Consider the following 26,329-nt stretch of genomic DNA (forward strand, 5'->3'; position numbering starts at 1 on the left):
CTCTCGGCTCTGGTCTCGCGTACGCTCCCAACTCTGAGCTCCCGCCACCATGGATCGCTTCGTCACCGTCTTCCGCTACTTCCAGTCCAACTCGGAGTCGATGATGAATGGGATTTGTGGAATCCTGGCCCTGGCCAGTATCCGGATCTACAGCACCTTTAGTTTCACCTGCCCCTGCCTGCCAGTCTATAACACGGTGTATGGGATGGGGGTCATGCTGGTGCCGCCCATCATCCTCTTCCTGTGCGGGGTCCTGGTCAACAAGCACTCGGTGCTGATGCTGGAGGAGTGGCGGAGGCCCGAGGGGGGGAGGACCAAGGACCCTGCCGTGCTGCGCTACATGTTCCTCGCCGTGGTCCAGCGAGCTGCACTCGCCCCACTCGTCTGGCTCGTAGTCACCCTGCTGGACGGCAAGTGCGTCGTCTGCGCCTTCAGCACCTTCGCCGACCCCGCTCGATTCGCCAACCTGAGCGGCCACCCCACGGCCACCCTGCTCACCGCCCTGGCCAGGGTACCGTGCAAGGACCTCACACCCGACCGACTGCCCCACAACCTCACCTTCCCCAGCAAGGCCGTCTACAGGTACCTGCGCTCCATCTCGCAGGTAACAGATATTCCAGTGAGAAGGAAAGACTTTAAGAGAAGGGAGACCATCCCTGGCTAACTAAGGAAGTAAGGGAGGGTATCAAATTGAAAACAAAGGCATACAATGTTGCGAAGACTAGTGGGAGGCCAGAAATTTGGAAATTTTAAAAACCAGCAAGGGATGACTAAAAAAATAAGAGAGAGAAGATGGATTATGAGAGTAAACGAGCAAGAAACATAAGTAAGAGCTTCTACAGGTATATAAAAAGGAAGAGAGTAGCTAAAGTAAACGTTGGTCCCCTAGAGGATGAGATTGGGGAATTAATAATGGATTGGGGAATTAATAACGGGAAACGGGGAAATGGCAGCATTTTTGAACAATTATTTTATATCGGCCTTCAGAGTAGAAGACACTAAAAACATCCCAATAATTGATAATCAAGGGGCTATAGGGAGATAAAGTACCAGACAAACTGATGGGACTAAAGGCGGACAAGTTCCCTGGACCTGATGACCTGCATCCTCGGATCTTAAAGAGGTGGCTGCAGAGATAGTGGATGCATTGGTTGTGATCTACCAAAATTCCCTGCATTCTGGGGAGGTCCCAGTGGATTGGAAATGTAACACCTCTATTTAAAAAGGAGGCAGACAGAAAGCAGGAAACTATAGACCAGTTAGCCTAACATCTGTCGTTTGGAAAATGATGGCGTCCATTATTAAGGAAGCAGTAGCAGGACATTTGGAAAAGCATAATTCAATCAAGCAATAGTCAGCATGGTTTTATGAAACGGAAATCATGTTTGACAAATTTGCTGGAGTTCTTTGAGGATGTAACGAGCAGGGTGGATAAAGGGGAACCAGTGGATGTGGTGTATTTGGACTTCCAGAAGGCATTCGATAAGGTTACTGCACAAGATAAGAGCTCACGGGGTTGGGGATAATATATTAGCATGGATAGAGGATTGGCTAACTAACAGAAAGCAGAGAGTCGGGATAAATGGGTGATTTTCCGGTAAACGGTAACTAGTGGGGTGCTACAGGGATCGGCGCTGGGTCTTCAACTATTTACAATCTATATTAATGACTTGGATGAAGGGACCAAGTGTACTGTAGCCAAGTTTTCTGATGATACAAAGATGGTGTTATGTCTTCAGATGCTCTAATAATGACTCCACAAGACAATGTGTTGTGCTTGAACTGTAGTGGCCTTAGTCAATTTAATGTAACTCCAGAGTGAGGATCACACATGGTGGCCTGCCTTTTATACTAGGCCTGGCACACCTGTACAGGTAACCTACAAGTCTCCCATTGCAGTACCCTCTGGTGGCACACCTTGTAATAGTACAAGCAATAACCCTGTAGGATACATGACATCAATCTCCCCCAAGTCCTTAGTGCAAATCACCTTTGCATTGACTGTGCTCTGGGCTTAGCTCTATCTGGTTGACTCTTTGAGGGTCGTTTCCATGTTGGGTGAGTAGTTGGTGTTTCATTGGCAGTAGAGATGCTGGTGGTTTCTGTTTGTGCATCCATGACCACTCCATTCTCCCCAACCCCCCCCACCCCACATATAGATTGTGCCGTTGGCTCATTACATTCATATACATTCAAGTCCAAAAAAATATGTGCATTTACAGTATTGCATTCGTGGTACCGTGGTGAAGTACGTACATTTGAATGGTGAGGTATATATTTGGAGTCAGTGCTGGGGTCAGCACCGGTGTGTGAGGACAAATTAGTGGCAGAACTGCTGGATGGTGACCAGGTAGTCTGATGGTGGCGCGGTGCCCAGTGCTGGCAGTGGGAACCCGGTTGGCTTAAGTTGCCTGCTCTCGGGGCTTTTGCCGTTGCTCCTAGCGTCGGGCAGGTTCACAGATGCCTGTGACCTCCCTGTCCTCTCCTTGAGCCCCGGGTCACTGCTGCTCCCTGAGGAGCAGTCGTCTGGCTGTGCACAGGGAACTGCTGACTCGCTTGCCTGGGCGTTATTTGGTTTGGGATCCTGACTGGTCCCAGTCCCATTTGGGAGCACCGTTGTGGGTGAGCCTTCATTCCCAGGTGTAGCCTTGGTGGTGATAGGGTCTGGGGGCTGCTCCTTAGCGCAGTTTGCTCTTTCAGGCTCATGGAGGTTGGTGCCATCGGATGTCTGAGAGGTGGAGCCGATCAGGGGCAGGGTATCGATACTGGTGCCGTTGCCCTCCTGAGAGGGAGAACAGCCAGTTGTCGTGGTGCACATTGGTACCAACGACATAGGTAAAAAAAGGGATGAGGTCCTACGAAACGAATTTAAGGAGCTAGGAGCTAAATTAAAAAGTAGGACCTCAAAAGTAGTAATCTCGGGATTGCTACCAGTGCCACGTGATAGTCAGAGTAGGAATTGCAGGATAGTGCAGATGAATACGTGGCTTGAGCAGTGGTGCAACAGGGAGGGATTCAAATTCCTGGGGCATTGGAACCGGTTCTGGGGGAGGTGGGACCAGTACAAACCGGACGGTCTGCACCTGGGCAGGACCGGAACCAATGTCCAAGGGGGAGTGTTTGCTAGTGCTGTTGGGGAGGATTTAAACTGATATGGCAGGGGGATGGGAACCAATGCAGGGAGACAGAGGGAAACAAAAAGGAGGCAAAAGCAAAAGACAGAAAGGAGATGAGGAAAAGTGGAGGGCAGAGAAATCCAAGGCAAAGAACAAAAAGGGCCACTGTACAGCAAAATTCTAAAAGGACAAAGGGTGTTAAAAGAACAAGCCTGAAGGCTTTGTGTCTTAATGCAAGGAGTATCCGCAATAAAGTGGATGAATTAACTGTGCAAATAGATGTTAACAAATATGATGTGATTGGGATTACGGAGACGTGGCTCCAGGATGATCAGGGCTGGGAACTCAACATCCAGGGGTATTCAACATTCAGGAAAGATAGAATAAAAGGAAAAGGAGGTGGGGTAGCATTGCTGGTTAAGGAGCAAATTAAGGCAATAGTTCGGAAGGACATTAGCTTGGATGATGTGGAATCTATATGGGTAGAGCTGCAGAATACCAAAGGACAAAAAAGGTTAGTGGGAGTTGTGTACAGACCTCCAAACAGTAGTAGTGATGTTGGGGAGGGCATCAAACATGAAATTAGGGGTGCGTGCAATAAAGGTGCAGCAGTTATAATGGGTGACTTTAATATGCACATAGATTGGGTTAACCAAACTGGAAGCAATACGGTAGAGGAGGATTTCCTGGAGTGCATAAGGGATGGTTTTTTAGACCAATATGTCGAGGAACCAACTAGGGGGGAGGCCATCTTAGACTGGGTGTTGTGTAATGAGAGAGGATTAATTAGCAATCTCGTTGTGCGAGGCCCCTTGGGGAAGAGTGACCATAATATGGTGGAATTCTGCATTAGGATGGAGAATGAAATAGTTAATTCAGAGACCATGGTCCAGAACTTAAAGAAGGGTAACTTTGAAGGTATGAGGCGTGAATTGGCTAGGATAGATTGGCGAATGATACTGAAGGGGTTGACTGTGGATGGGCAATGGCAGACATTTAGAGACCGCATGGATGAACTACAACAATTGTACATTCCTGTCTGTCGTAATAATAAAAAAGGGAAGGTGGCTCAACCGTGGCTATCAAGGGAAATCAGGGATAGCATTAAAGCCAAGGAAGTGGCATACAAATTGGCCAGAAATAGCAGAGAACCTGGGGACTGGGAGAAATTTAGAACTCAGCAGAGGAGGACAAAGGGTTTGATTAGGGCAGGGAAAATGGAGTATGAGAAGAAGCTTGCAGGGAACATTAAGACGGATTGCAAAAGTTTCTATAGATATGTAAAGAGAAAAAGGTTAGTAAAGACAAACGTAGGTCCCCTGCAGTCAGAATCGGGGGAAGTCATAACGGGGAACAAAGAAATGGCGGACCAATTGAACAAGTACTTTGGTTCGGTATTCACTGAGGAGGACACAAACAACCTTCCGGATATAAAAGGGGTCGAAGGGTCTAGTAAGGAGGAGGAACTGAGGGAAATCCTTATTAGTCGGGAAATTGTGTTGGGGAAATTGATGGGATTGAAGGCCGATAAATCCCCAGGGCCTGATGGACTGCATCCCAGAGTACTTAAGGAGGTGGCCTTGGAAATAGTGGATGCATTGACAGTCATTTTCCAACATTCCATTGACTCTGGATCAGTTCCTATGGAGTGGAGGGTAGCCAATGTAATCCCACTTTTTAAAAAAGGAGGGAGAGAGAAAACAGGGAATTACAGACCGGTCAGCCTGACATCGGTAGTGGGTAAAATGATGGAATCAATTATTAAGGATGTCATAGCAGTGCATTTGGAAAGAGGTAATATGATAGGTCCAAGTCAGCATGGATTTGTGAAAGGGAAATCATGCTTGACAAATCTTCTGGAATTTTTTGAGAATGTTTCCAGTAGAGTGGACAAGGGAGAACCAGTTGATGTGGTATATTTGGACTTTCAGAAGGCTTTCGACAAGGTCCCACACAAGAGATTAATGTGCAAAGTTAAAGCACATGGGATTGGGGGTAGTGTGCTGACATGGATTGAGAACTGGTTGTCAGACAGGAAGCAAAGAGTAGGAGTAAATGGGGACTTTTCAGAATGGCAGGCAGTGACTAGTGGGGTACCGCAGGGTTCTGTGCTGGGGCCCCAGCTGTTTACACTGTACATTAATGATTTAGACGAGGGGATTAAATGTAGTATCTCCAAATTTGCGGATGACACTAAGTTGGGTGGCAGTGTGAGCTGCAAGGAGGATTCTATGAGGCTGCAGAGCGACTTGGATAGGTTAGGTGAGTGGGCAAATGCATGGCAGATGAAGTATAATGTGGATAACTGTGAGGTTATCCACTTTGGTGGTAAAAACAGAGAGACAGACTATTATCTGAATGGTGACAGATTAGGAAAAGGGCAGGTGCAAAGAGACCTGGGTGTCATGGTACATCAGTCATTGAAGGTTGGCATGCAGGTACAGCAGGCGGTTAAGAAAGCAAATGGCATGTTGGCCTTCATAGCGAGGGGATTTGAGTACAAGGGCAGGGAGGTGTTGCTACAATTGTACAGGGCCTTGGTGAGGCCACACCTGGAGTATTGTGTACAGTTTTGGTCTCCTAACCTGAGGAAGGACATTCTTGCTATTGAGGGAGTGCAGCGAAGGTTCACCAGACTGATTCCCGGGATGGCGGGACTGACCTATCAAGAAAGACTGGATCAACTGGGCTTGTATTCACTGGAGTTCAGAAGAATGAGAGGGGACCTCATAGAAACGTTTAAAATTCTGACGGGGTTAGACAGGTTAGATGCAGGAAGAATGTTCCCAATGTTGGGGAAGTCCAGAACCAGGGGTCACAGTCTAAGGATAAGGGGGAAGCCATTTAGGACCGAGATGAGGAGGAATTTCTTCACCCAGAGAGTGGTGAACCTGTGGAATTCTCTACCACAGAAAGTTGTTGAGGCCAATTCACTAAATATATTCAAAAAGGAGTTAGATGAAGTCCTTACTACTAGGGGAATCAAGGGGTATGGTGAGAAAGCAGGAATGGGGTACTGAAGTTGCATGTTCAGCCATGAACTCATTGAATGGCGGTGCAGGCTAGAAGGGCCGAATGGCCTACTCCTGCACCTATTTTCTATGTTTCTATGTTTCTATGAGATTGCCTGCTCTGCAGCTTGTATATATTAGCTGCTTGTGGCCACACTCCATGGTGCATCACTCTGGTCCCAGGGACGCAGGCTACAACATTGGGTAGCTCGCTGGACCTGTGTGCTCCCAATGGGTGTTTGCCCGCTGCATTGACTGTATGCAGTTGAAATCATACATCGCACAACATTTCATTACTACTTGTAAATAACCTGTAGCTCTGATTGCAATCGCGTGACTTTTCCTTGCTTATTGCTTGTACACAACTCTGATCATCAATTATACATTTTACCTCTAACTCACAGTTGCTATTACATTGATTGAGAATGTGGACCTGTCCCTTTAAGTGTAGTGGGTTGCTGGCCTCCTTTAAGAGAGCCTTGCTATCTTTACCCCAATCCTCTTCTCCGTTTGGTGCCACGTGTTGCTCCAACAGCGTTGCACCTCGTGGTCTGGCCGCGGCCATCTTTTTCTTCAGCGCCTCACCTCGTGGTTTGGGCGCCATCTTTCCTCCATCCACGATGTTGACTGCGGTGATCCTCTTCTCCCCGGGTTCTGCCACCGAAGCTGGGAAGTCGCCTCTGGGTCCGATTTTCTTCCTCCGGAGTCCTGTCACTAGAGCCTGGAAGGTGCGTTCGGGTCATCTCAGCTGGATCATCGCCACACAGTTGTGCTGAGTGGTCTGTGCCTTGGGTGCTGTGCTAGCCTGCTCTCTGGTGCCAGATCTGTCATGTATTCAACTATCATTGTAACCCATGTATAAGCTGACACCTTGAGAACATTGACCACAAGGAGGTGAACTTGTGGGAGACGCTCCTAACCTGGACTTTCAGGTATAAAAGGGGAAGCTCCACCCACCTTCATCACTTGAGGTCTTGGTAATAAAGGTAACTGGTCACAGCGTGACCTTCTCTCAAGTATGGGCCTCGTGTGCATTTATACTGTATCGTAAGCACATATCATTGGCGACGAGAAACTGGGATTTAAACCACGCGAGCATGGCCACTAGCAGCACAGAATAGAGGTACTGTGTTAGTGATGATTGGGATGACTTTATTGAGAGACTACAGCAAAGTTTTGTCACTAAGGAATGGTTGGGACAGGATTCGGCCGACAAACGCAGGGCTCATCTCCTGACGGTTTGTGGATCCAGAACGTACTCCCTAATGAAGGACCTTCTAGCGCCAGAGAAGCCGGCGGACAAGGCGTTTGAAGAGCTCAGGAAGTTGATCGGGGAACACCTTAAACCGGCGAGCAGTATGCACATGGCGAGGCACTGGTTTTACATGCACCAGCGGCGAGAAGAGCAAAGCGTTCCAGACTTCGTGGCAGACCTCCGGTGACTGGCGAGCCTATGTAAGTTCCCAGATGCATGCAAAGCGGAGATGCTGCGAGACTTTTTTATTGAGGGCATCGGGCATGCTGGGGTTTTCAGGAAACTGATTGAGACCAAAGACTTGACCTTGGAAGCGGCGGCTCTGATAGCCCAGACATTTATCTCAGGGGAGGAAGAGACCAGAATGATGTATGACAAAAATCTTGGCTCAAATGCGGCAACACTGCTAACGCGGCACACAGTTCTCTAGGCAGACAAGGGCAATTGGACATGCCCCAGCATGTAGTCGAACCCAAAGGGGGAATTCAACAGAGACAATGGCTAGCTGAACGGCGATTCATGCCATTGCAATGGACAATGCGACCAGTAATGGGGCCATCACCACCTGTTAATGGTATGCTTAAGGACAGTTACAGAGACAGTCAGAGACGATCGACTGGTAATGGGCCTTTTGTTTCCAACAATGGGGCCTTCAGCTCATGCTGGAGGTGTGGAGGCAAACACCCAGCCAGAGCTTGCAGGTATCAGCAATACACCTGCAGAAACTGCAACGTCAGCGGTCACTTGGCACGTATGTGCAGGAAGCCTGCAGCCAGGTTGATGTACGAGGAGGACGGGCCCGATGTAAGCCCTACGAGGCCAAATGAATACTGGGGGAAATCGCTGGAAGCTGAAGTTCAGCGAGTTCATATACCAGGACGCCACCGGTAATGATGAAAGTGCTCCTCAATGGATCCCAGTATTAATGGAGTTAGACACGGGGGCCAGCCAGTCCCTGATGAGTATCAAACAGTTCAAAAGGGTGTCCAAGGCCAGGCGCCCAAAATTATTGCTGATTGATGCACAACTACGGACATATACAAAGGAGATCATTCCGGTGCTAGGCAGCGCCACGGTAGTCGTGACCCACAAAGATTCTGAGAACAGGTTGCCACTCTGGATTGTCCCAGGGGACGGTCCCACACTACTGGGGAGGAGTTGGCTTGCTGTCATGAACTGGAAATGGGGCGATGTCAATGCAATTTCTTCTGTGGAGTGAGTATCATGCTCACAGGTGCTGGACAAATTTGACTCATTATTTCAACCTGGCATCGGCACTTTCATGGGGGCCAAGGTAGTGATTCACATAAGCCCGGACGCTAGGCCAGTACACCACAAGGCCAGAGCGGTGCCGTACGTGATGCGCGAAAAGATAGAATGTGAATTGGACCGCCTGCTGAGGGAAGGCATCATCTTGCCAGTCGAATTCAGTGACTGGGCGAGCCCAATTGTGCCGGTGCTCAAGGCGGATGGGTCGGTCAGGATATGTGGCGATTACAGGGCCACCATCAATCGGGTGTCAGTCCAAGACCAGTACCCGCTACCGAGAGCGGAGGACCTCTTTGCGACGCTATCCGGTGGCAAACTTTTTTCAAAATTGGACCTGACCTCAGCTTACATGACCCAGGAGCTGGTGAGTGAGTTGAAGAAGCTGACCACCATCACGACATACAAGGGGTTGTTTGAGTATAATAGATGTCCGTTCGGGATTCGATCGGCCGCCACGATCTTTCAGCGAAATATGGAAAGCCTCCTCGTCGATTCCAAGGATGGTGGGTTTTCAAGACGACGTCCTCATCACGGGTCGCGATACTGAAGAACACCTCCACAACCTGGAGGAGGTGCTATGCAGACTGGTAGGGCTGCGACTGCAAAAGGCAAAGTGCGTCTTCTTAGCTCCAGAGGTAGAATTCCTGGGGAGGTGGGAAGCAGCAGACGGGATCAGACCCATTGCGTCCAAAACGGAAGCGATCCAGAGAGCACCCAGACCCCGCAACACGATGGAGCTGCGTTCGTTCCTGGGGCTTCTGAACTATTTTGATAACTTTCTTCCCAAATTGAGCATGCTGTTAGAGCCGCTACATGTGCTCTTACGCAAAGGACACGATTGGGTCTGGGGGGACAGCCAGGAAAGGGCTTTTGATAGAGCACGCAACTTGTTATGCTCCAACAAACTGTTAACGTTATATGACCATGTAAGAAACTTGATCTAACGTGCGATGCGTCATCCTATGGGGTCGGGTGTGTGTTGCAGCATGTGAATGCCAATGGTCAGTTACAGCCAGTAGCTTATGCCTCCAGAAGTCTGTCCCAGGTAGAAAGGGGCTACGGGATGGTAGAAAAGGAAGTGCTAGCATGTATATATGTAGTAAAAAAAAATGCACCAGAACCTGTTTGGCAGGAAATTTGAGCTGGAGACAGATCACAAACCACTAACGTCCGTTTTGGCCGACAACAAGGCCATAAATGCAAATGCATCGGCCCGCATACAGAGGTGGGTACTTACGTTAGCCGCCTATGACTACACAATTCGGGCACTGAAAACTGCGCCGATGCACTTAGCAGGCTCCCACTAGCCACCACTGAGGGGGCAACTGAGCATGACGCTGAGATGGTCATGGCTGTCGAAGCTTCCGAAAGTGAAGGCTCACCTGTGACAGCCCGTCAGATTAAAGTCTGGACAAATAAAGACCCGCTACTGTCTTTAGTTAAGAAATGTGTCCTGAATGGGGACTGGGAAGCCATGTACGGGGCATGCCCTGAGGAATTTAAACCGTTTCATAGGCGCAAGGATGAACTCTCGATTCAGGCCGATTGCCTACTGTGGGGAAACCGAGTAGTCATGCGCCAGAGGGGCAGAGGGGTGTTTATCAGAGAACTTCACAATGAGCACCTAGGCATTGTCATGATGAAGGCAATTGCCAAGTCACACGTTTGGTGGCCAGGGATAGATGCAGACCTGGAACTTTGTGTTCGCAGGTGCAACACGTGTGCTCAGCTGGGCAACGCACACAGGGAAGCCCCCCTTAGCCCCTGGTCCTGGCCCGCCAAGCCATGGTCACGCATCCATGTGGACTACGCAGGTCCTTTCATGGGAAAAATGTTTTTGGTTGTAGTAGACGCCTACTCCAAATGGATTGAGTGTGCCATTTTAAATTCAAGCACATCCTCTGCGGGAAAGTCTACGGGCAATGTTCGCCACCTATGGTCTACCGGATGTCTTGGTCAGCGACAATGGCCCGTGCTTCACAAGCACTGAATTCCAGAAATTCATGGCAGGCAATGGAATCAACCATGTCAGAACGGCACCATTCAAGCCGGCCTCAAACGGCCAGGCGGAACGAGCAGTGCAGATAATCAAACAGGGGATGCTCAGAATCCAAGGGGGTTCCCTACAAAGCCGCTTATCACGCCTCCTGTTGGCCAATAGATCCCGACCACACTCGCTCACAGGGGTTCCACCCGCAGAGCTGCTAATGAAAAGGATGCTCAAAACCAGGTTATCCCTTATACACACTACTATGAAAGAAATCGTTGAGAGCAGGCGTCAGTCACAATGTGACTACCATTACAGGAATGTGAGGGCGCGATGTATTGATGTCAATGACCCCGTTTTTGTACTTAATTACGCTGCAGGGCCCAAATGGCTTGCAGGCACTGTGATTGCCAAAGAGGGGAATAGGGTTTTGGTAGTTAAACTTACCAATGGACAAATCTGCCGCAAACACGTGGATCCAACTAAAAGGAGGTTCAGCAACCCCATTGAAGAAGCAGAGGAAGAACACGACGTAGAGTTTACTCCACCACAGGTGACCGAACACCGGAACCAAGTGGAGGAGAGCCCAGTCACTGTGGGCAGTCCGGATAGGCCTGAGGCACCGCAAACAGCAGACACTCAGGCCAGCGCCCAACAACCGGAGCTCCAACTCAGGTGCTCTACAAGGGAGCGTAAAGCACCAGAGAGACTTAACCTGTGATCCCAATAAGACTTTGGGGGGGAGGTGATGTCATGCATTCAACTATCATTGTAACCCATGTGTAAGCTAACCTAAGTTGTACACCTTGAGAACATTGACCACAAGGGGGTGAACTTGTGGGAGTCACTGCTAAACTGGACTTTCAGTATAAAAGGGGAAGCTCCACCCACCTTCATCACTTGAGGTCTTGGTAATAAAGGAAACTGGTCACAGAGTGGCGTTCTCTCAAGTACGGGCCTTGTGTGCATTTATACTGTATAGTAAGGACATATCAGGATCCAACCTCAGGTGGGGGGTTGTTTTACCTCTGAGTGCGGGGGACGTCGATCGCTGGAGGGATGAAATCTTCCTAGCTGCAATGGATCTTCTCCATCCACCTTCTTCCGAGTAGCGTTGGTCCATCACCTGCAACACTCCACAGGGGTAACTTGTGCACCGCACCGGAGTACCTTTACATCCACACTACCAACGACTGGGATAAGTTCATTAGTGTAGATGCGCAGCTTTGCCTGAACCGGGACCAACTTGGGTCGTTCAGCCTGATTGTCCCACATCATAGGCAGTCCCTCGAATTGAGGATGACTTCCTTCCACGTCAAAAAATTCACAGGTGTTTCAATGATGGACCTAAAATTCCAGGTCCGAACTAAATCTTGACGGGTGGAAGATACTTGTGCTTGGATTTTTTTTTAACGTGTGGTGACCGTTGCACACCAGCCACCACACAGGCTTGACAGAGCTAGGTCTTGGTCCAGTAGCAAAGATTAACCAAGACGACTGGAGACCAGCTCTGCTGCACGGACCTAGTGCGCACACATATCGCAGTGTGTGCTGGCCCGTGCTGCCCCTGAGCCCTCGCCTCTTCTGGGCCCCGAACTCACGCCTCTCCTGGGCCCCGATCACGTTCCTCTACAATCTCTCGCTGCTCCTTCACCCCGACCTCGCCGCTCCTGCTGTACCTGCCCACGCTCCAATCACCGACCTGGACCTTGCTGACATCCCTCTTCGCTGCCGTTGCTCTCCTGATCCAGCACGTGCTGCTCCCTGGGGTGGTATGCCACCACTCTGCTCCTTCCACTCCCCGGCCTGCTCCAATGATGCTCACAGGCCGGGGGCTGCACAGACATTCATATGAACCACAAAACACAAGCCAACTCTCTGCTTGCATAGCCTCTCAAAGGCTTCTCGATTCATTACTGACTGGCTCGCCCCCGTGTCCACTTCCATGAAGACTGGAATGCCATTTATCTCGACTTCCATCCTCAATGGAGAACATTCGGTGATGCAGGTAAACATGCCATACACCTCGTCGTGGGGCTGAGCTACCTCTCTATCGCTTCATAATCCGCGCTGGATTCATGGCCATGTGCAGACTTTTCATCAACACAGTGAGTCATATTTATTTTACACATTCATTGGAGGTGGCCATTTGTGCTGCAGCCTTTACATACTATGGGCCCAAGTTTCCACATGATTTGCGCCTGATTTTTAGGAGCAACTGGTGGAGAACGGGCTATCTTAGAAATCGCAATTCTCCACATTTTTTTTTCTCCAGTTCTAGTCAGGTAGAACAGTTCTACTTTGGAACAGATTTTTTTCTTCAAAAGGGGGCGTGTCCGGCCACTGACGCCTGATTTGAAAGTTTCCACAGTGAAAACGTACTCCAAACTAAAGTAGAATGGAGCAAGTGAAGATTTTTGTAGAACTGAAAAAACCTGTTCTACACATTAAAAAATCAGGCGCAGGTTACAAATTAGGCGTCCAGAACGAGGTGGGGGGGGGAGGGGGGGGAAGGGAAGTCATTAAATTCTATAATAAATCCTTATTTATACTTATACAAATATTATACAAATAAATCCAACCTGAATAAACATTTATAAGCAAAAAAAAATTAAATAAACCATCTTCCTACCTGTGTGAAAGTGCTTCAGCCAGGGAGAATTCTGCAGCCGTTTGTGCCGCTGAGCGGGAGGGGGGGGCGGGGGAGAAAGCCGTTCGTGTCGCTGAGCGGGGGGGGGGGAGGAGAAAGCGGTTTGTTGTTGTGGAGGGGAGGGAGGGGAAGGAGACAGCGGCTTGTTGCCGTGGAGAGAGGGGAGGGAGGGGAAGGAGACAGCGGCTTGTTGCCGTGGAGAGAGGGGAGGGAGGGGAAGGAGACAGCGGCTTGTTGCCGCGCAGGGGAGGGGAGGGAGGGGAAGGAGACAGCGGTTTGTTGCCGCGGAGGGGAGGGAGGGGAAGGAGACAGTGAGAAGGGTAGCCTCAGTGCTGATGTGCTGATGGCAATGTGATTTTATTAAAAAATGTTCAAAAATTAAACAGCTACAAAGAACTACAAAAATGGCCGAGTGCCAATGTTTTTTTTCACACTGAGCATGCGCGAACGCTCCAACGCGCACGCGCAGCGTTGCCGGCAGGAAAAAAACTAATTTAAATAGTACCCGCCGCCTCCCACTTACAAAATCGGCGCGAGTGTAGGCTCCGGCCCCCCTGGGCGCCGCGCCAAACAGACAATGAGCTGCAAAGCGCTCGAGAATAGCGCGTTTTTTTTCTGGCGCCGTTTTAGGCGCGAAAAACGGGCGCCCAGCTCGGAGGGGCGCCTGTTTTTTATCCTGTGGAAACTTGGGCCCATAGTCTTTAAAACAGCGCTGGCAGCATGGTGCTACTTGATTAGCCCCCCTCAGCGCACTCTGAGTTAAGGGACTTGGCGGTCTGTTCTCTCTCCCCTGAAAAGATTCACGTTCTGCAGTCCAGCCTCTAAAAGGCGCCATTCTGTGCACAGTACTTGCCGGGTTTGAGACCTGAGGATGAATCATCCGCCTAGAACTGCAGGTCGAGGTCATGAATGCTTGGCTCACGGAGATGGCCTTCTGCAGTGTGACTGTGGTATCCGCAGATAGTAGCTTATGAAGAAGGCTCTCATGGCCGATTCCGATGACAAAGATATCCTGCAGCGCTTTGGTGAGGTGATCACCGAAATCACACGGTGCCGCCAGCCTCCTGCGGTCTGCAGCATATTTTGCGATCTCCTGGCCTTCGAGCTGTCGGTGTCTGGCTGTGAGGCTGCTCTCTTTGGGCTTGAGTTGTTCTTGGATCAACGTTACAAGCTCCGCGTATGTCTTGGTCGTTGTCTTCGCTGGTGCCAGCAAGTCCCTGCCGAGGCCATAGATGGTGGGCCCACAACTGGTTAGCAGGATAGCTCTGCGCTTATCAGCCAGTGTGGTCAGATTGTCTCCTGCCAGGTCATTTGCTGTGAAGAAATGGCTGAGCCTCTCCACAAAGGCTTCCCAATCATCACCATCGGCGAACTGCTGCAACGTACCAAAGTTAGCCATTTTTGCGTGAAGGTCCGTAATCTTTTCGCCAATTGTTATGTCTTCAGATGCTCTAATAATGACTCCACGAGACAATGTGTTGTGCTTGAACTGTAGTGGCCTTAGTCCATTTAATGTAACTCCAGAGTGAGGATCACTCATGATGGCCTGCCTTTTATACTAGGCCTGGCACACCTGTACAGGTAACCTACAAGTCTCCCACTGCAGTGCCTTCTGGTGGCACACCTTGTAATAGTACAAGCAGTAACCATATAGGATACATGTCAGGTGGGAAAGCAAGTTGTGAGGAGGACACAAAGAATCAAAGGGATATAGACACGCTAAGTGAGTGGGCAAACATTGGCAGATGGAATATAATGTGGGAAAATGTGAGGTTATCCACTTAGGCAGGAAAAATAAAAAAGCAAATTATAATTTAAATGGAGCAAAATTGCAAAGTGCTGCAGTACAGAGGGACCTGGGGGTCCTTGTGCATGAAACACAAAAAGTTAGTATGCAGGTACAGCAAGTAATCAGGAAGGCAAATGGAATGTTGGCCTTTATTGCAAGGGGGATAGAGTATAAAAGCAGAGAAGTCCTGCTACAACTGTACAGGGTATTGGTGAGACCACACTTAGAGTACAGTTTTGGTCTCCGTATTTAAGGAAGGATATATTTGCATTGGAGGCAGTTCAGAGAAGGTTCACTGGGTTGATTCGTGAGATGAGGGGGTTGACTTATCACGAAAGGTTGGGCAGGTTGGGCCTCTACACATTGGAGTTCAGAAGAAGCCAAAATCCAAGGGGTGAAAGGTCAATTTCTGACCCTCTGACCCACCCAGTTTTAGGTTAAGTACAGGGTGAGAGCTGGAGGGACTCGGAGTGCCAAGATCAACAACTGGTTCACCCTGAGGTGGGGTTAGTGGGACATGGCGGGAGTTTCCAGTCCAGTAATGCTGAGATTTCATGTGGTGAAGGCCCTTTTCTCACTCCCCCCTCCCTCACTCCCCCTTCCCTCACTCCCCCTCCCTCACTCCCCCCTCAGCCCCCACCCACACTCCCCCCTCACTCCCCCTCCCTCACTCCCCCTCCTTCATTCCCTCCTCCCTCACTCCCCTCTCACTCCCCTCCCCCACTGTTCATTCTCGATGATAGCATGCAATGAAAGCTAAGTATATGGCGTTGGGATACAGATCAGCCATGATCTCACTGAATGGCGGAACAGGCTCGAGGGGCTGAATGGCCTCCTCCTGTTCCTATGCCGCTATGACAATATACAGGTGTTTAACAGGATAGGGATAGGAAACAAAACTATTATAGAACCCCCAGGGCAACAACACAGGAGGGCACAGGGTCAGGGTTCAAAGGGCAACCTTGGGGCAGAGGTCAGGATTCATTTCTTTATAGAGTGGGTGTTGCAGGAAGGGTACAGGACACTGGGATCAATGGTGTAATGGGGACTGATAGGGCTGGGGTCAGAAGAGTTTTCATCATCCAAACTCATCCAATGATATTGGCCCCTGACTTGCTCTTCCGATGGCTGTTTGTTGTCCACAGGCTCTGGGATGGTCCATCCTCCTCCTGCTGATTTTGGCTGCGTTCCTCGCTCGCTGCCTCAAGCCCTGCTCCAAACATGTGACCTTCCTACAGACCAGATACTGGAGCAACTACATCGACATTGAGCAGAGGATCTTCGATGAGACGTGCTGCGAGCACGCGCGAGGTTTTGCCCGGCAGTGCGTCATCCAGTTCTTCAGCAGCATGCAGAGCGAGTTCACCGTGTATCAGTCCGGGGTGTCGGGGGAGGCGGCTGGACGGCTGCACGGTATCACCGACAAGCAGCAACTCAACAAGCTCCTGAAGCGGTGGTACGATACCAAGCCGTCGCTGAAGATCAGACCTGTCAGCCCGAAGCGGGCAAGTGGTTGCCCGTCCTTCGCCTGGCACGACCCGCACACCCAGTCGCAACACGGGCTGCCATCAGCCAGTGCCAAACAGACGGTGGTGTAGGAGGGAGCCTCGCCCCTGGATCACCACCCCTGGACCACCGCCCCTCTGCTCAGCTACATTTGACTCTCCTTGCCGAGCAGGGCCAACTCTCAATGCAGGAACGGGGTCCCAGGACACCGGACACTTTCCAGCACTGACCCCCCCCCCCCCATATAGGTCACTGTACTCTACTGGTCACTCTCCTGTACTGGTCACTCTCTTGTACCAGTCACTCTGTAATACTGGTCACTCTCCTGTACCGGTCACTCTCCAATACCGGTCACTCTCCAATACCAGTCACTCTCCAATACTGGTCACTTTCCCGTACCGGTCACTCTCCAATACCGGTCACTCTCCAATAATGGTCACTCTCCAATACCGGTCACTCTCCAATACTGGTCACTCTCCTGTACTGGTCACTCTCTTGTACCAGTCACTCTGTAATACTGGTCACTCTCCTGTACCGGTCACTCTCCAATACCGGTCACTCTCCAATACCAGTCACTCTCCAATACTGGTCACTTTCCTGTACCGGTCACTCTCCAATACCGGTCACTCTCCAATAATGGTCACTCTCCAATACCAGTCACGCTCCAATACTGGTCACATTACAATACCGGTCATTCTCCAATACTGGTCACTCTCCAATACCGGTCACTCTCCAATAATGGTCACTCTCCGATACTGGTCACTCTCCTGTACCGGTCACTCTCCAATACTGGTCACTCTCCAATATCAGTCACTCTCCAATACCGGTCACTCTCCAATACTGGTCACTCTCCTGTACCGGTCAGTTTCCAATACCAGTCACGCTCCAATACTGGTCACATTACAATACCGGTCACTCTTCAATACTGGTCACTCTCCAATACCGGTCACTCTCCAATAATGGTCACTCTCCAATACCGGTCACTCTCCAATACCGGTCACTCTCCAATAATGGTCACTCTCCAATACCAGTCACTCTCCAATACCGGTCACTCTCCAATAATGGTCACTATCCAATACCGGTCACTCTCCAATACCGGTCACTCTCCAATACTGGTCACTCTCCTGTACCGGTCACTCTCCTGTACCGGTCACTCTCCAATACTGGTCACTCTCCTGTACTGGTCAGTCTCCAATACCAGTCACGCTCCAATACTGGTCACAGTACAATACCGGTCACTCTTCAATACTGGTCACTCTCCAATACCGGTCACTCTCCAATAATGGTCACTCTCCAATACCGGTCACTCTCCAATACCGGTCACTCTCCAATAATGGTCACTCTCCAATACCAGTCACTCTCCAATACCGGTCACTCTCCAATACTGGTCACTCTCCAATACCGGTCACTCTCCAATACCGGTCACTCTCCAATACTGGTCACTCTCCTGTACCGGTCAGTTTCCAATACCAGTCACGCTCCAATACTGGTCACATTACAATACCGGTCACTCTTCAATACTGGTCACTCTCCAATACCGGTCACTCTCCAATAATGGTCACTCTCCAATACTGGTCACTCTCCAATACCGGTCACTCTCCAATAATGGTCACTCTCCAATACCAGTCACTCTCCAATACCGGTCACTCTCCAATAATGGTCACTATCCAATACCGGTCACTCTCCAATACCGGTCACTCTCCAATACTGGTCACTCTCCTGTACCGGTCACTCTCCTGTACCGGTCACTCTCCAATACTGGTCACTCTCCTGTACTGGTCAGTCTCCAATACCAGTCACGCTCCAATACTGGTCACAGTACAATACCGGTCACTCTTCAATACTGGTCACTCTCCAATACCGGTCACTCTCCAATAATGGTCACTCTCCAATACCAGTCACTCTCCAATACCGGTCACTTTCCAATAATGGTCACTCTCCAATACCGGTCACTCTCCAATACCGGTCACTCTCCAATACTGGTCACTCTCCAATATCAGTCACTCTCCTGTACCGGTCACTCTCCAATACTGGTCACTCTCCTGTACCGGTCAGTCTCCAATACCAGTCACGCTCCAATACTGGTCACAGTACAATACCGGTCACTCTTCAATACTGGTCACTCTCCAATACCGGTCACTCTCCAATAATGGTCACTCTCCAATACCGGTCACTCTCCAATACCGGTCACTCTCCAATAATGGTCACTCTCCAATACCGGTCACTCTCCAATACCGGTCACTCTCCAATACTGGTCACTCTCCTGTACCGGTCACTCTCCTGTACCGGTCACTCTCCAATACTGGTCACTCTCCTGTACCGGTCACTCTCCTGTACCGGTCACTCTCCAATACCGGTCACTCTCCAATAATGGTCACTCTTCAATACCGGTCACTCTCCTGTACCGGTCAGTCTCCAATACCAGTCACGCTCCAATACTGGTCTCAGTACAATACCGGTCACTCTTCAATACTGGTCACTCTCCAATACTGGTCACTCTCCAATACTGGTCACTCTCTTGTACCGGTCACTCTCCTGTACCGGTCACTCTTCAATACTGGTCACTCTCCAATATCAGTCACTCTCCAATACTGGTTACTCTCCTGTACTGGTCACTCTTCAATATCAGTCACTCTCCAATACTGGTCACTTTCCTGTACCGGTCACTCTCCAATACTGGTCACTCTCTCCCTCTCTAACTCTCTCTGTGTCTCTCTGTGTGTGTCTCTCTCTCTTTGTCTCTGTCTGTCTGTCTCTCTCTCTCTCTGACTCTTTCTCTCTGTCTCTCTCTCTCTCTTTCTTTTTTGCAATCTCTTGCTCTCCTGCTCACTAACATTCCCTCATCATGATCCAGCATCACAACCAAAGAATGTATGTGAACCTGGAGGCTGATTTATGCTCAGGGTTTAACAATGTGCAATCTACACTCTGATGCTAGGAATCTTGCGGGAGACACGAGGCAGTAAATGGGGAGAGCACTCAGAAAGGTAGTGAGAATGGTGGGGGGGGGGGGGCGGGGGGGTAGACAGAGAGCGAGAGATACAGAGAGAGAGAGAGAGACTGAGAGATAGAGAGAGTGAGAGAGAGTCTGAGAAGGAGAGAGAGAGACAGAGACAGAGAGACAAACAGAGAGAGAGATAGAGATAGATAGATAGGGAGAGAGAGAGACAGGAATAGAGAGAGAGTGTCTGAGAGGGAGAGAGAAACAGAGTGAGAGAGAGAAAGAGACAGAGGCAGAGAGACAGAGAGAGAAATAGAGAGCGAGAGAGAGAGACAGAGAGAGATAAAGAGAGAGTCTGAGAGGGAGAGAGAAACAGAATGAGAGAGACAGAGAGAGGGAGAGAAAGATACAGAGACTGAGAGACAGAGAGAGATAGAGAGAGACAGAGAGAGACAGGGAGCGATAGAGAGTCTGAGAGGGAGAGAGAGAGACAGAGTGAGAGACACAGAGATAGAGAGAGAGAGAGAGAGAGAGAGAGAGTTAGGGAGAAATAGAAATGGAGAGGTAGTGGGATCATCCTGGAAATGCCAGGCAGTTTGAGCGAAGTTAATCTCACATCGGATGTCTGCTGTTAGTCAGAGTGGTCTGATATGGTGTCACTGCACCTTTAGTATGGTCACACCTCACCTTAACCCAAATTCCTCCAGCTGGTGTTTTGTAGGTGTTGATGGAGAGGCAGCATTGAATGTTATGAATGTTCACGATGACTGTATCACATTCCATGCCTGATTAGTATCACACTCCATCATTTCTGTTTTCTGTACAACACCTTGCAATAAACAATTATTTTGCAATAAAGTTTTCGCAGTGAAATAAAAGTGGTAGATGTTATCGACTGTGATTTCATCAGATTATCAACAAGCCCTAGGAGTGTTTGATGGGACAGTGTAGAGGGAGCTTTATCATTGTTGTTGCCAAATTAAGTTAATCTAGGGGTTAAGTCATGGCAGGAGAGCTCAGACACATGTCATGCTCCTCCTGTGCTATGTGGGAACTCAGGGACACTTCCAGTGTCTTGATGACTACATGTGAGGGAAGTATATCCTGCTGCAGCTCCTGACAGACCGCATTGCAGCACTGGAGCTGCGGGTGGATTCACTCTGGAGTATCCGCGATGCTGAGGATGCCGTGAATAGCACATTTAGTGAGTTGGTCTTACCGCAGGTAAAGGATACAAAGACAGATAGGGAATGGGAGACCAACAGGAAGAGCAGTGGAAGGAAGGTAGTGCAGGGGTCCCCTGTGCTCAGCTCTCTCCAAAACAGATACACACCTTGGGTACTATTGGGGGGATAGCTCACCAGGGGAAGGCAGCAGCTGCCAAATTCATGGCACCGTGAGTGGCTCTGCTGTACAGGAGGGCAGGAAAAAGAACGGGAGAGCCACAATGGTAGGGGATCCTATTGTAAGGGGAATAGATAGACGTTTCTGCGGCCGCAGTCGAGACTCCAGGATGGTATGTTGCCTCCCTGGTGCAAGGGTCAAGGATGTCTCGGAGCGGTTGCAGGGGATTTTGGAGGGAGACGGTGAACAGCCAGTTGTCATGGTGCATATAGGTACCAACGATATAGGTAAAAAATGGGATGAGGTCCTACAAGGTGAATTTAGGGAGCTAGGAGTTAAATTAAAAAGTAGGATTCAAAGGTAGTAATCTCAGGAATGCTACCAATGCCACGTGCTAGTCAGTGTAGAAATCGCAGGATAGCTCAGAAGAATACATGGCTTGAGGAGTGGTGCAGAAGGGAGGGATTCAAATTCCTGGGACATTGGAACCGGTTCTGGGGGAGGTGGGACCAGTACAACCGGACGGTCTGCACCTGGGCAGGACCGGAACCAATGTCCTAGGGGGAGTGTTTTCTAGTGCTGTTGGGGAGGGGTTAAACTAATATGGCAGAGGGATGGGAACCTATGCAGGGAGACAGAAGAAAAAGATAGAAAGAAGAAAAGTAAAAGTAGATGGCAGAGAAACCCAAGGCAAAAATCAAAAAGGGCCACATTACAGTAAAATTCTAAAGGGGCAAATTGTGTTACAAAGACAAGCCTGAAGGCTCTGTGCCTCAATGCGACGAGTATTCATAATAAGGTGGATGAATTAATTGCATAGGCAGCAATTAATGAATGATATAATTGGCATCACGGAAGCATGGCTCCAGGGTGACCAAGGCTGGGAACTCAACATCCAGGGTTATTCAACATTCAGGAAGGATAGACAAAAAGGAAAAGGAGGTGCGGTTGCTGGTTAAAGAGGAAATTAACACAATAGTAAGGAAGGACATTAGCTTGGATGATGTGGAATCTGTATGGGTGAGCTGCGGAATACCAAAGGGCAGAAAACGCTAGTGGAAGTTATGTACAGATCACCAAACAGTAGTAGTGAGATTGGGGACAGCATCAAACAAGAAATTAGGGATGCGTGCAATAAAGGTACAGCAGTTATCATGGGTGATTTTAATCTACATTGATTGGGCTAACCAAACTGGTAGTAATACAGTGGAGGAGGATCTCCTGGAGTGTATTAGGGATGGTTTTCTAGACCAATATGTCGAGGAACCAACTAGAGATCTGGCCATCCTAGACTGGGTGATATGCAATGAGAAAGTACTAATTAGCAATCTTGTTGTGCGAGGCCCCTTGGGGAAGAGTGACCATAATAGAATTCTTTATAAAGATGGAGAGTGACACAGTTAATTCAGACACCAGGGTCCTGAACTTAATTAAAGGTAACTTCGATGGTATGAGACGTGAATTGGCTAGAATAGACTGGCGAATGATACTTAAAGGGTTGACGGCGGATAGTCAATGGCAAACATTTAAAGATCACATGGAAGAATGTCAACAATTGTACATCCCTGTCTGGAGTAAAAATAAAACGGGGAAGGTGGCTCAACCGTGGCCAACAAGGGAAATTAAGGATAGTGTTAAATCCAAGGAAGAGGCATATAAATTGGCCAGAAAAAGCAGCAAACCTCAGGACTGGGAGAAATTTAGAATTCAGCAGAGGAGGACAAAGGGTTTAATTAGGAGGGGGGAAATAGAATATGAGAGGAAGCCTGCTGGGAACATAAAAACTGACTGCAAAAGCTTCTATAGATATGTGAAGAGAAAAAGATTAGTGAAGACAAACATAGGTCCCTTGCAGTCAGATTCAGGTGAATTAATAATGGGGAACAAAGAAATGGCAGACCAGTTGAACAAATACTTTTGTTCTGTCTTCACGAAGGAAGACACAAATAACCTTCCAGAAATACTAGGGGATCGAGAGTCTAATGAGAAGGAGGAACTGAAGGAAATCCTTATTAGGTGGGAAATTGTGTTAGGGAAGGCTGATAAATCCCCGGGGCCTGATAGTCTGCATCTCAGAGTACTTAAGGAAGTAGCCCTAGAAATAGTGGATGCATTGGTGATCATTTTCCAACAGTCTATCGACTCTGGATCAGTTCCGATGGACTGGAGGATAGCTAATGTAACACCACTTTTTAAAAAAGGAGGAAGAGAGAAAACGGGCAATTATAGACCAATTAGCCTGACATCAGTAGTGGGGAAAATGTTGGAATCAATTATTAAAGATGAAATAGCAGTGCATTTGGAAAGCAGTGACAGGATCGGTCCAAGTCAGCATGGATTTATGAAAGGGAAATCATGCTTGACAAATCTTCTGGAATTTTTTGAGAATGTTTCCAGTAGAGTGGACAAGGGAGAACCAGTTGATGTGGTATATTTGGACTTTCAGAAGGCTTTCGACAAGGTCCCACACAAGAGATTAATGTGCAAAGTTAAAGCACATGGGATTGGGGGTAGTGTGCTGACATGGATTGAGAACTGGTTGTCAGACAGGAAGCAAAGAGTAGGAGTAAATGGGGACTTTTCAGAATGGCAGGCAGTGACTAGTGGGGTACCGCAGGGTTCTGTGCTGGGGCCCCAGCTGTTTACACTGTACATTAATGATTTAGACGAGGGGATTAAATGTAGTATCTCCAAATTTGCGGATGACACTAAGTTGGGTGGCAGTGTGAGCTGCAAGGAGGATTCTATGAGGCTGCAGAGTGACTTGGATAGGTTAGGTGAGTGGGCAAATGCATGGCAGATGAAGTATAATGTGGATAACTGTGAGGTTATCCACTTTGGTGGTAAAAACAGAGAGACAGACTATTATCTGAATGGTGACAGATTAGGAAAAGGGCAGGTGCAAAGAGACCTGGGTGTCATGGTACATCAGTCATTGAAGGTTGGCATGCAGGTACAGCAGGCGGTTAAGAAAGCAAATGGCATGTTGGCCTTCATAGCGAGGGGATTTGAGTACAAGGGCAGGGAGGTGTTGCTACAATTGTACAGGGCCTTGGTGAGGCCACACCTGGAGTATTGTGTACAGTTTTGGTCTCCTAACCTGAGGAAGGACATTCTTGCTATTGAGGGAGTGCAGCGAAGGTTCACCAGACTGATTCCCGGGATGGCGGGACTGACCTATCAAGAAAGACTGGATCAACTGGGCTTGTATTCACTGGAGTTCAGAAGAATGAGAGGGGACCTCATAGAAACGTTTAAAATTCTGACGGGGTTAGACAGGTTAGATGCAGGAAGAATGTTCCCAATGTTGGGGAAGTCCAGAACCAGGGGTCACAGTCTAAGGATAAGGGGGAAGCCATTTAGGACCGAGATGAGGAGGAATTTCTTCACCCAGAGAGTGGTGAACCTGTGGAATTCTCTACCACAGAAAGTTGTTGAGGCCAATTCACTAAATATATTCAAAAAGGAGTTAGATGAAGTCCTTACTACTAGGGGAATCAAGGGGTATGGTGAGAAAGCAGGAATGGGGTACTGAAGTTGCATGTTCAGCCATGAACTCATTGAATGGCGGTGCAGGCTAGAAGGGCCGAATGGCCTACTCCTGCACCTATTTTCTATGTTTCTATGTTTCTATGAGATTGCCTGCTCTGCAGCTTGTATATATTAGCTGCTTGTGGCCACACTCCATGGTGCATCACTCTGGTCCCAGGGACGCAGGCTACAACATTGGGTAGCTCGCTGGACCTGTGTGCTCCCAATGGGTGTTTGCCCGCTGCATTGACTGTATGCAGTTGAAATCATACATCGCACAACATTTCATTACTACTTGTAAATAACCTGTAGCTCTGATTGCAATCGCGTGACTTTTCCTTGCTTATTGCTTGTACACAACTCTGATCATCAATTATACATTTTACCTCTAACTCACAGTTGCTATTACATTGATTGAGAATGTGGACCTGTCCCTTTAAGTGTAGTGGGTTGCTGGCCTCCTTTAAGAGAGCCTTGCTATCTTTACCCCAATCCTCTTCTCCGTTTGGTGCCACGTGTTGCTCCAACAGCGTTGCACCTCGTGGTCTGGCCGCGGCCATCTTTTTCTTCAGCGCCTCACCTCGTGGTTTGGGCGCCATCTTTCCTCCATCCACGATGTTGACTGCGGTGATCCTCTTCTCCCCGGGTTCTGCCACCGAAGCTGGGAAGTCGCCTCTGGGTCCGATTTTCTTCCTCCGGAGTCCTGTCACTAGAGCCTGGAAGGTGCGTTCGGGTCATCTCAGCTGGATCATCGCCACACAGTTGTGCTGAGTGGTCTGTGCCTTGGGTGCTGTGCTAGCCTGCTCTCTGGTGCCAGATCTGTCATGTATTCAACTATCATTGTAACCCATGTATAAGCTGACACCTTGAGAACATTGACCACAAGGAGGTGAACTTGTGGGAGACGCTCCTAACCTGGACTTTCAGGTATAAAAGGGGAAGCTCCACCCACCTTCATCACTTGAGGTCTTGGTAATAAAGGTAACTGGTCACAGCGTGACCTTCTCTCAAGTATGGGCCTCGTGTGCATTTATACTGTATCGTAAGCACATATCATTGGCGACGAGAAACTGGGATTTAAACCACGCGAGCATGGCCACTAGCAGCACAGAATAGAGGTACTGTGTTAGTGATGATTGGGATGACTTTATTGAGAGACTACAGCAAAGTTTTGTCACTAAGGAATGGTTGGGACAGGATTCGGCCGACAAACGCAGGGCTCATCTCCTGACGGTTTGTGGATCCAGAACGTACTCCCTAATGAAGGACCTTCTAGCGCCAGAGAAGCCGGCGGACAAGGCGTTTGAAGAGCTCAGGAAGTTGATCGGGGAACACCTTAAACCGGCGAGCAGTATGCACATGGCGAGGCACTGGTTTTACATGCACCAGCGGCGAGAAGAGCAAAGCGTTCCAGACTTCGTGGCAGACCTCCGGTGACTGGCGAGCCTATGTAAGTTCCCAGATGCATGCAAAGCGGAGATGCTGCGAGACTTTTTTATTGAGGGCATCGGGCATGCTGGGGTTTTCAGGAAACTGATTGAGACCAAAGACTTGACCTTGGAAGCGGCGGCTCTGATAGCCCAGACATTTATCTCAGGGGAGGAAGAGACCAGAATGATGTATGACAAAAATCTTGGCTCAAATGCGGCAACACTGCTAACGCGGCACACAGTTCTCTAGGCAGACAAGGGCAATTGGACATGCCCCAGCATGTAGTCGAACCCAAAGGGGGAATTCAACAGAGACAATGGCTAGCTGAACGGCGATTCATGCCATTGCAATGGACAATGCGGCCAGTAATGGGGCCATCACCACCTGTTAATGGTATGCTTAAGGACAGTTACAGAGACAGTCAGAGACGATCGACTGGTAATGGGCCTTTTGTTTCCAACAATGGGGCCTTCAGCTCATGCTGGAGGTGTGGAGGCAA

General features: G+C 49.0%; 1 protein-coding gene across 1 annotated transcript in view; it reads left to right on the top strand.

The window, feature by feature from the left end:
- The window catches only part of LOC139255375 (calcium homeostasis modulator protein 3-like), a 34,887-nt gene continuing 8,558 nt past the window's right edge, over positions 1-26,329 (top strand). The window contains exons 1-2 of the mRNA XM_070873908.1: positions 1-604; positions 16,223-16,666. Of these exons, the coding sequence (XP_070730009.1) occupies positions 50-604; positions 16,223-16,666 (999 nt within the window). The 5' untranslated portion in view covers positions 1-49. The remainder of the gene's footprint in view (positions 605-16,222; positions 16,667-26,329) is intronic.

Source organism: Pristiophorus japonicus, chromosome 3 (assembly GCF_044704955.1).
Source record: "Pristiophorus japonicus isolate sPriJap1 chromosome 3, sPriJap1.hap1, whole genome shotgun sequence".
Classification (NCBI taxonomy): Eukaryota; Metazoa; Chordata; class Chondrichthyes; family Pristiophoridae; genus Pristiophorus; species Pristiophorus japonicus.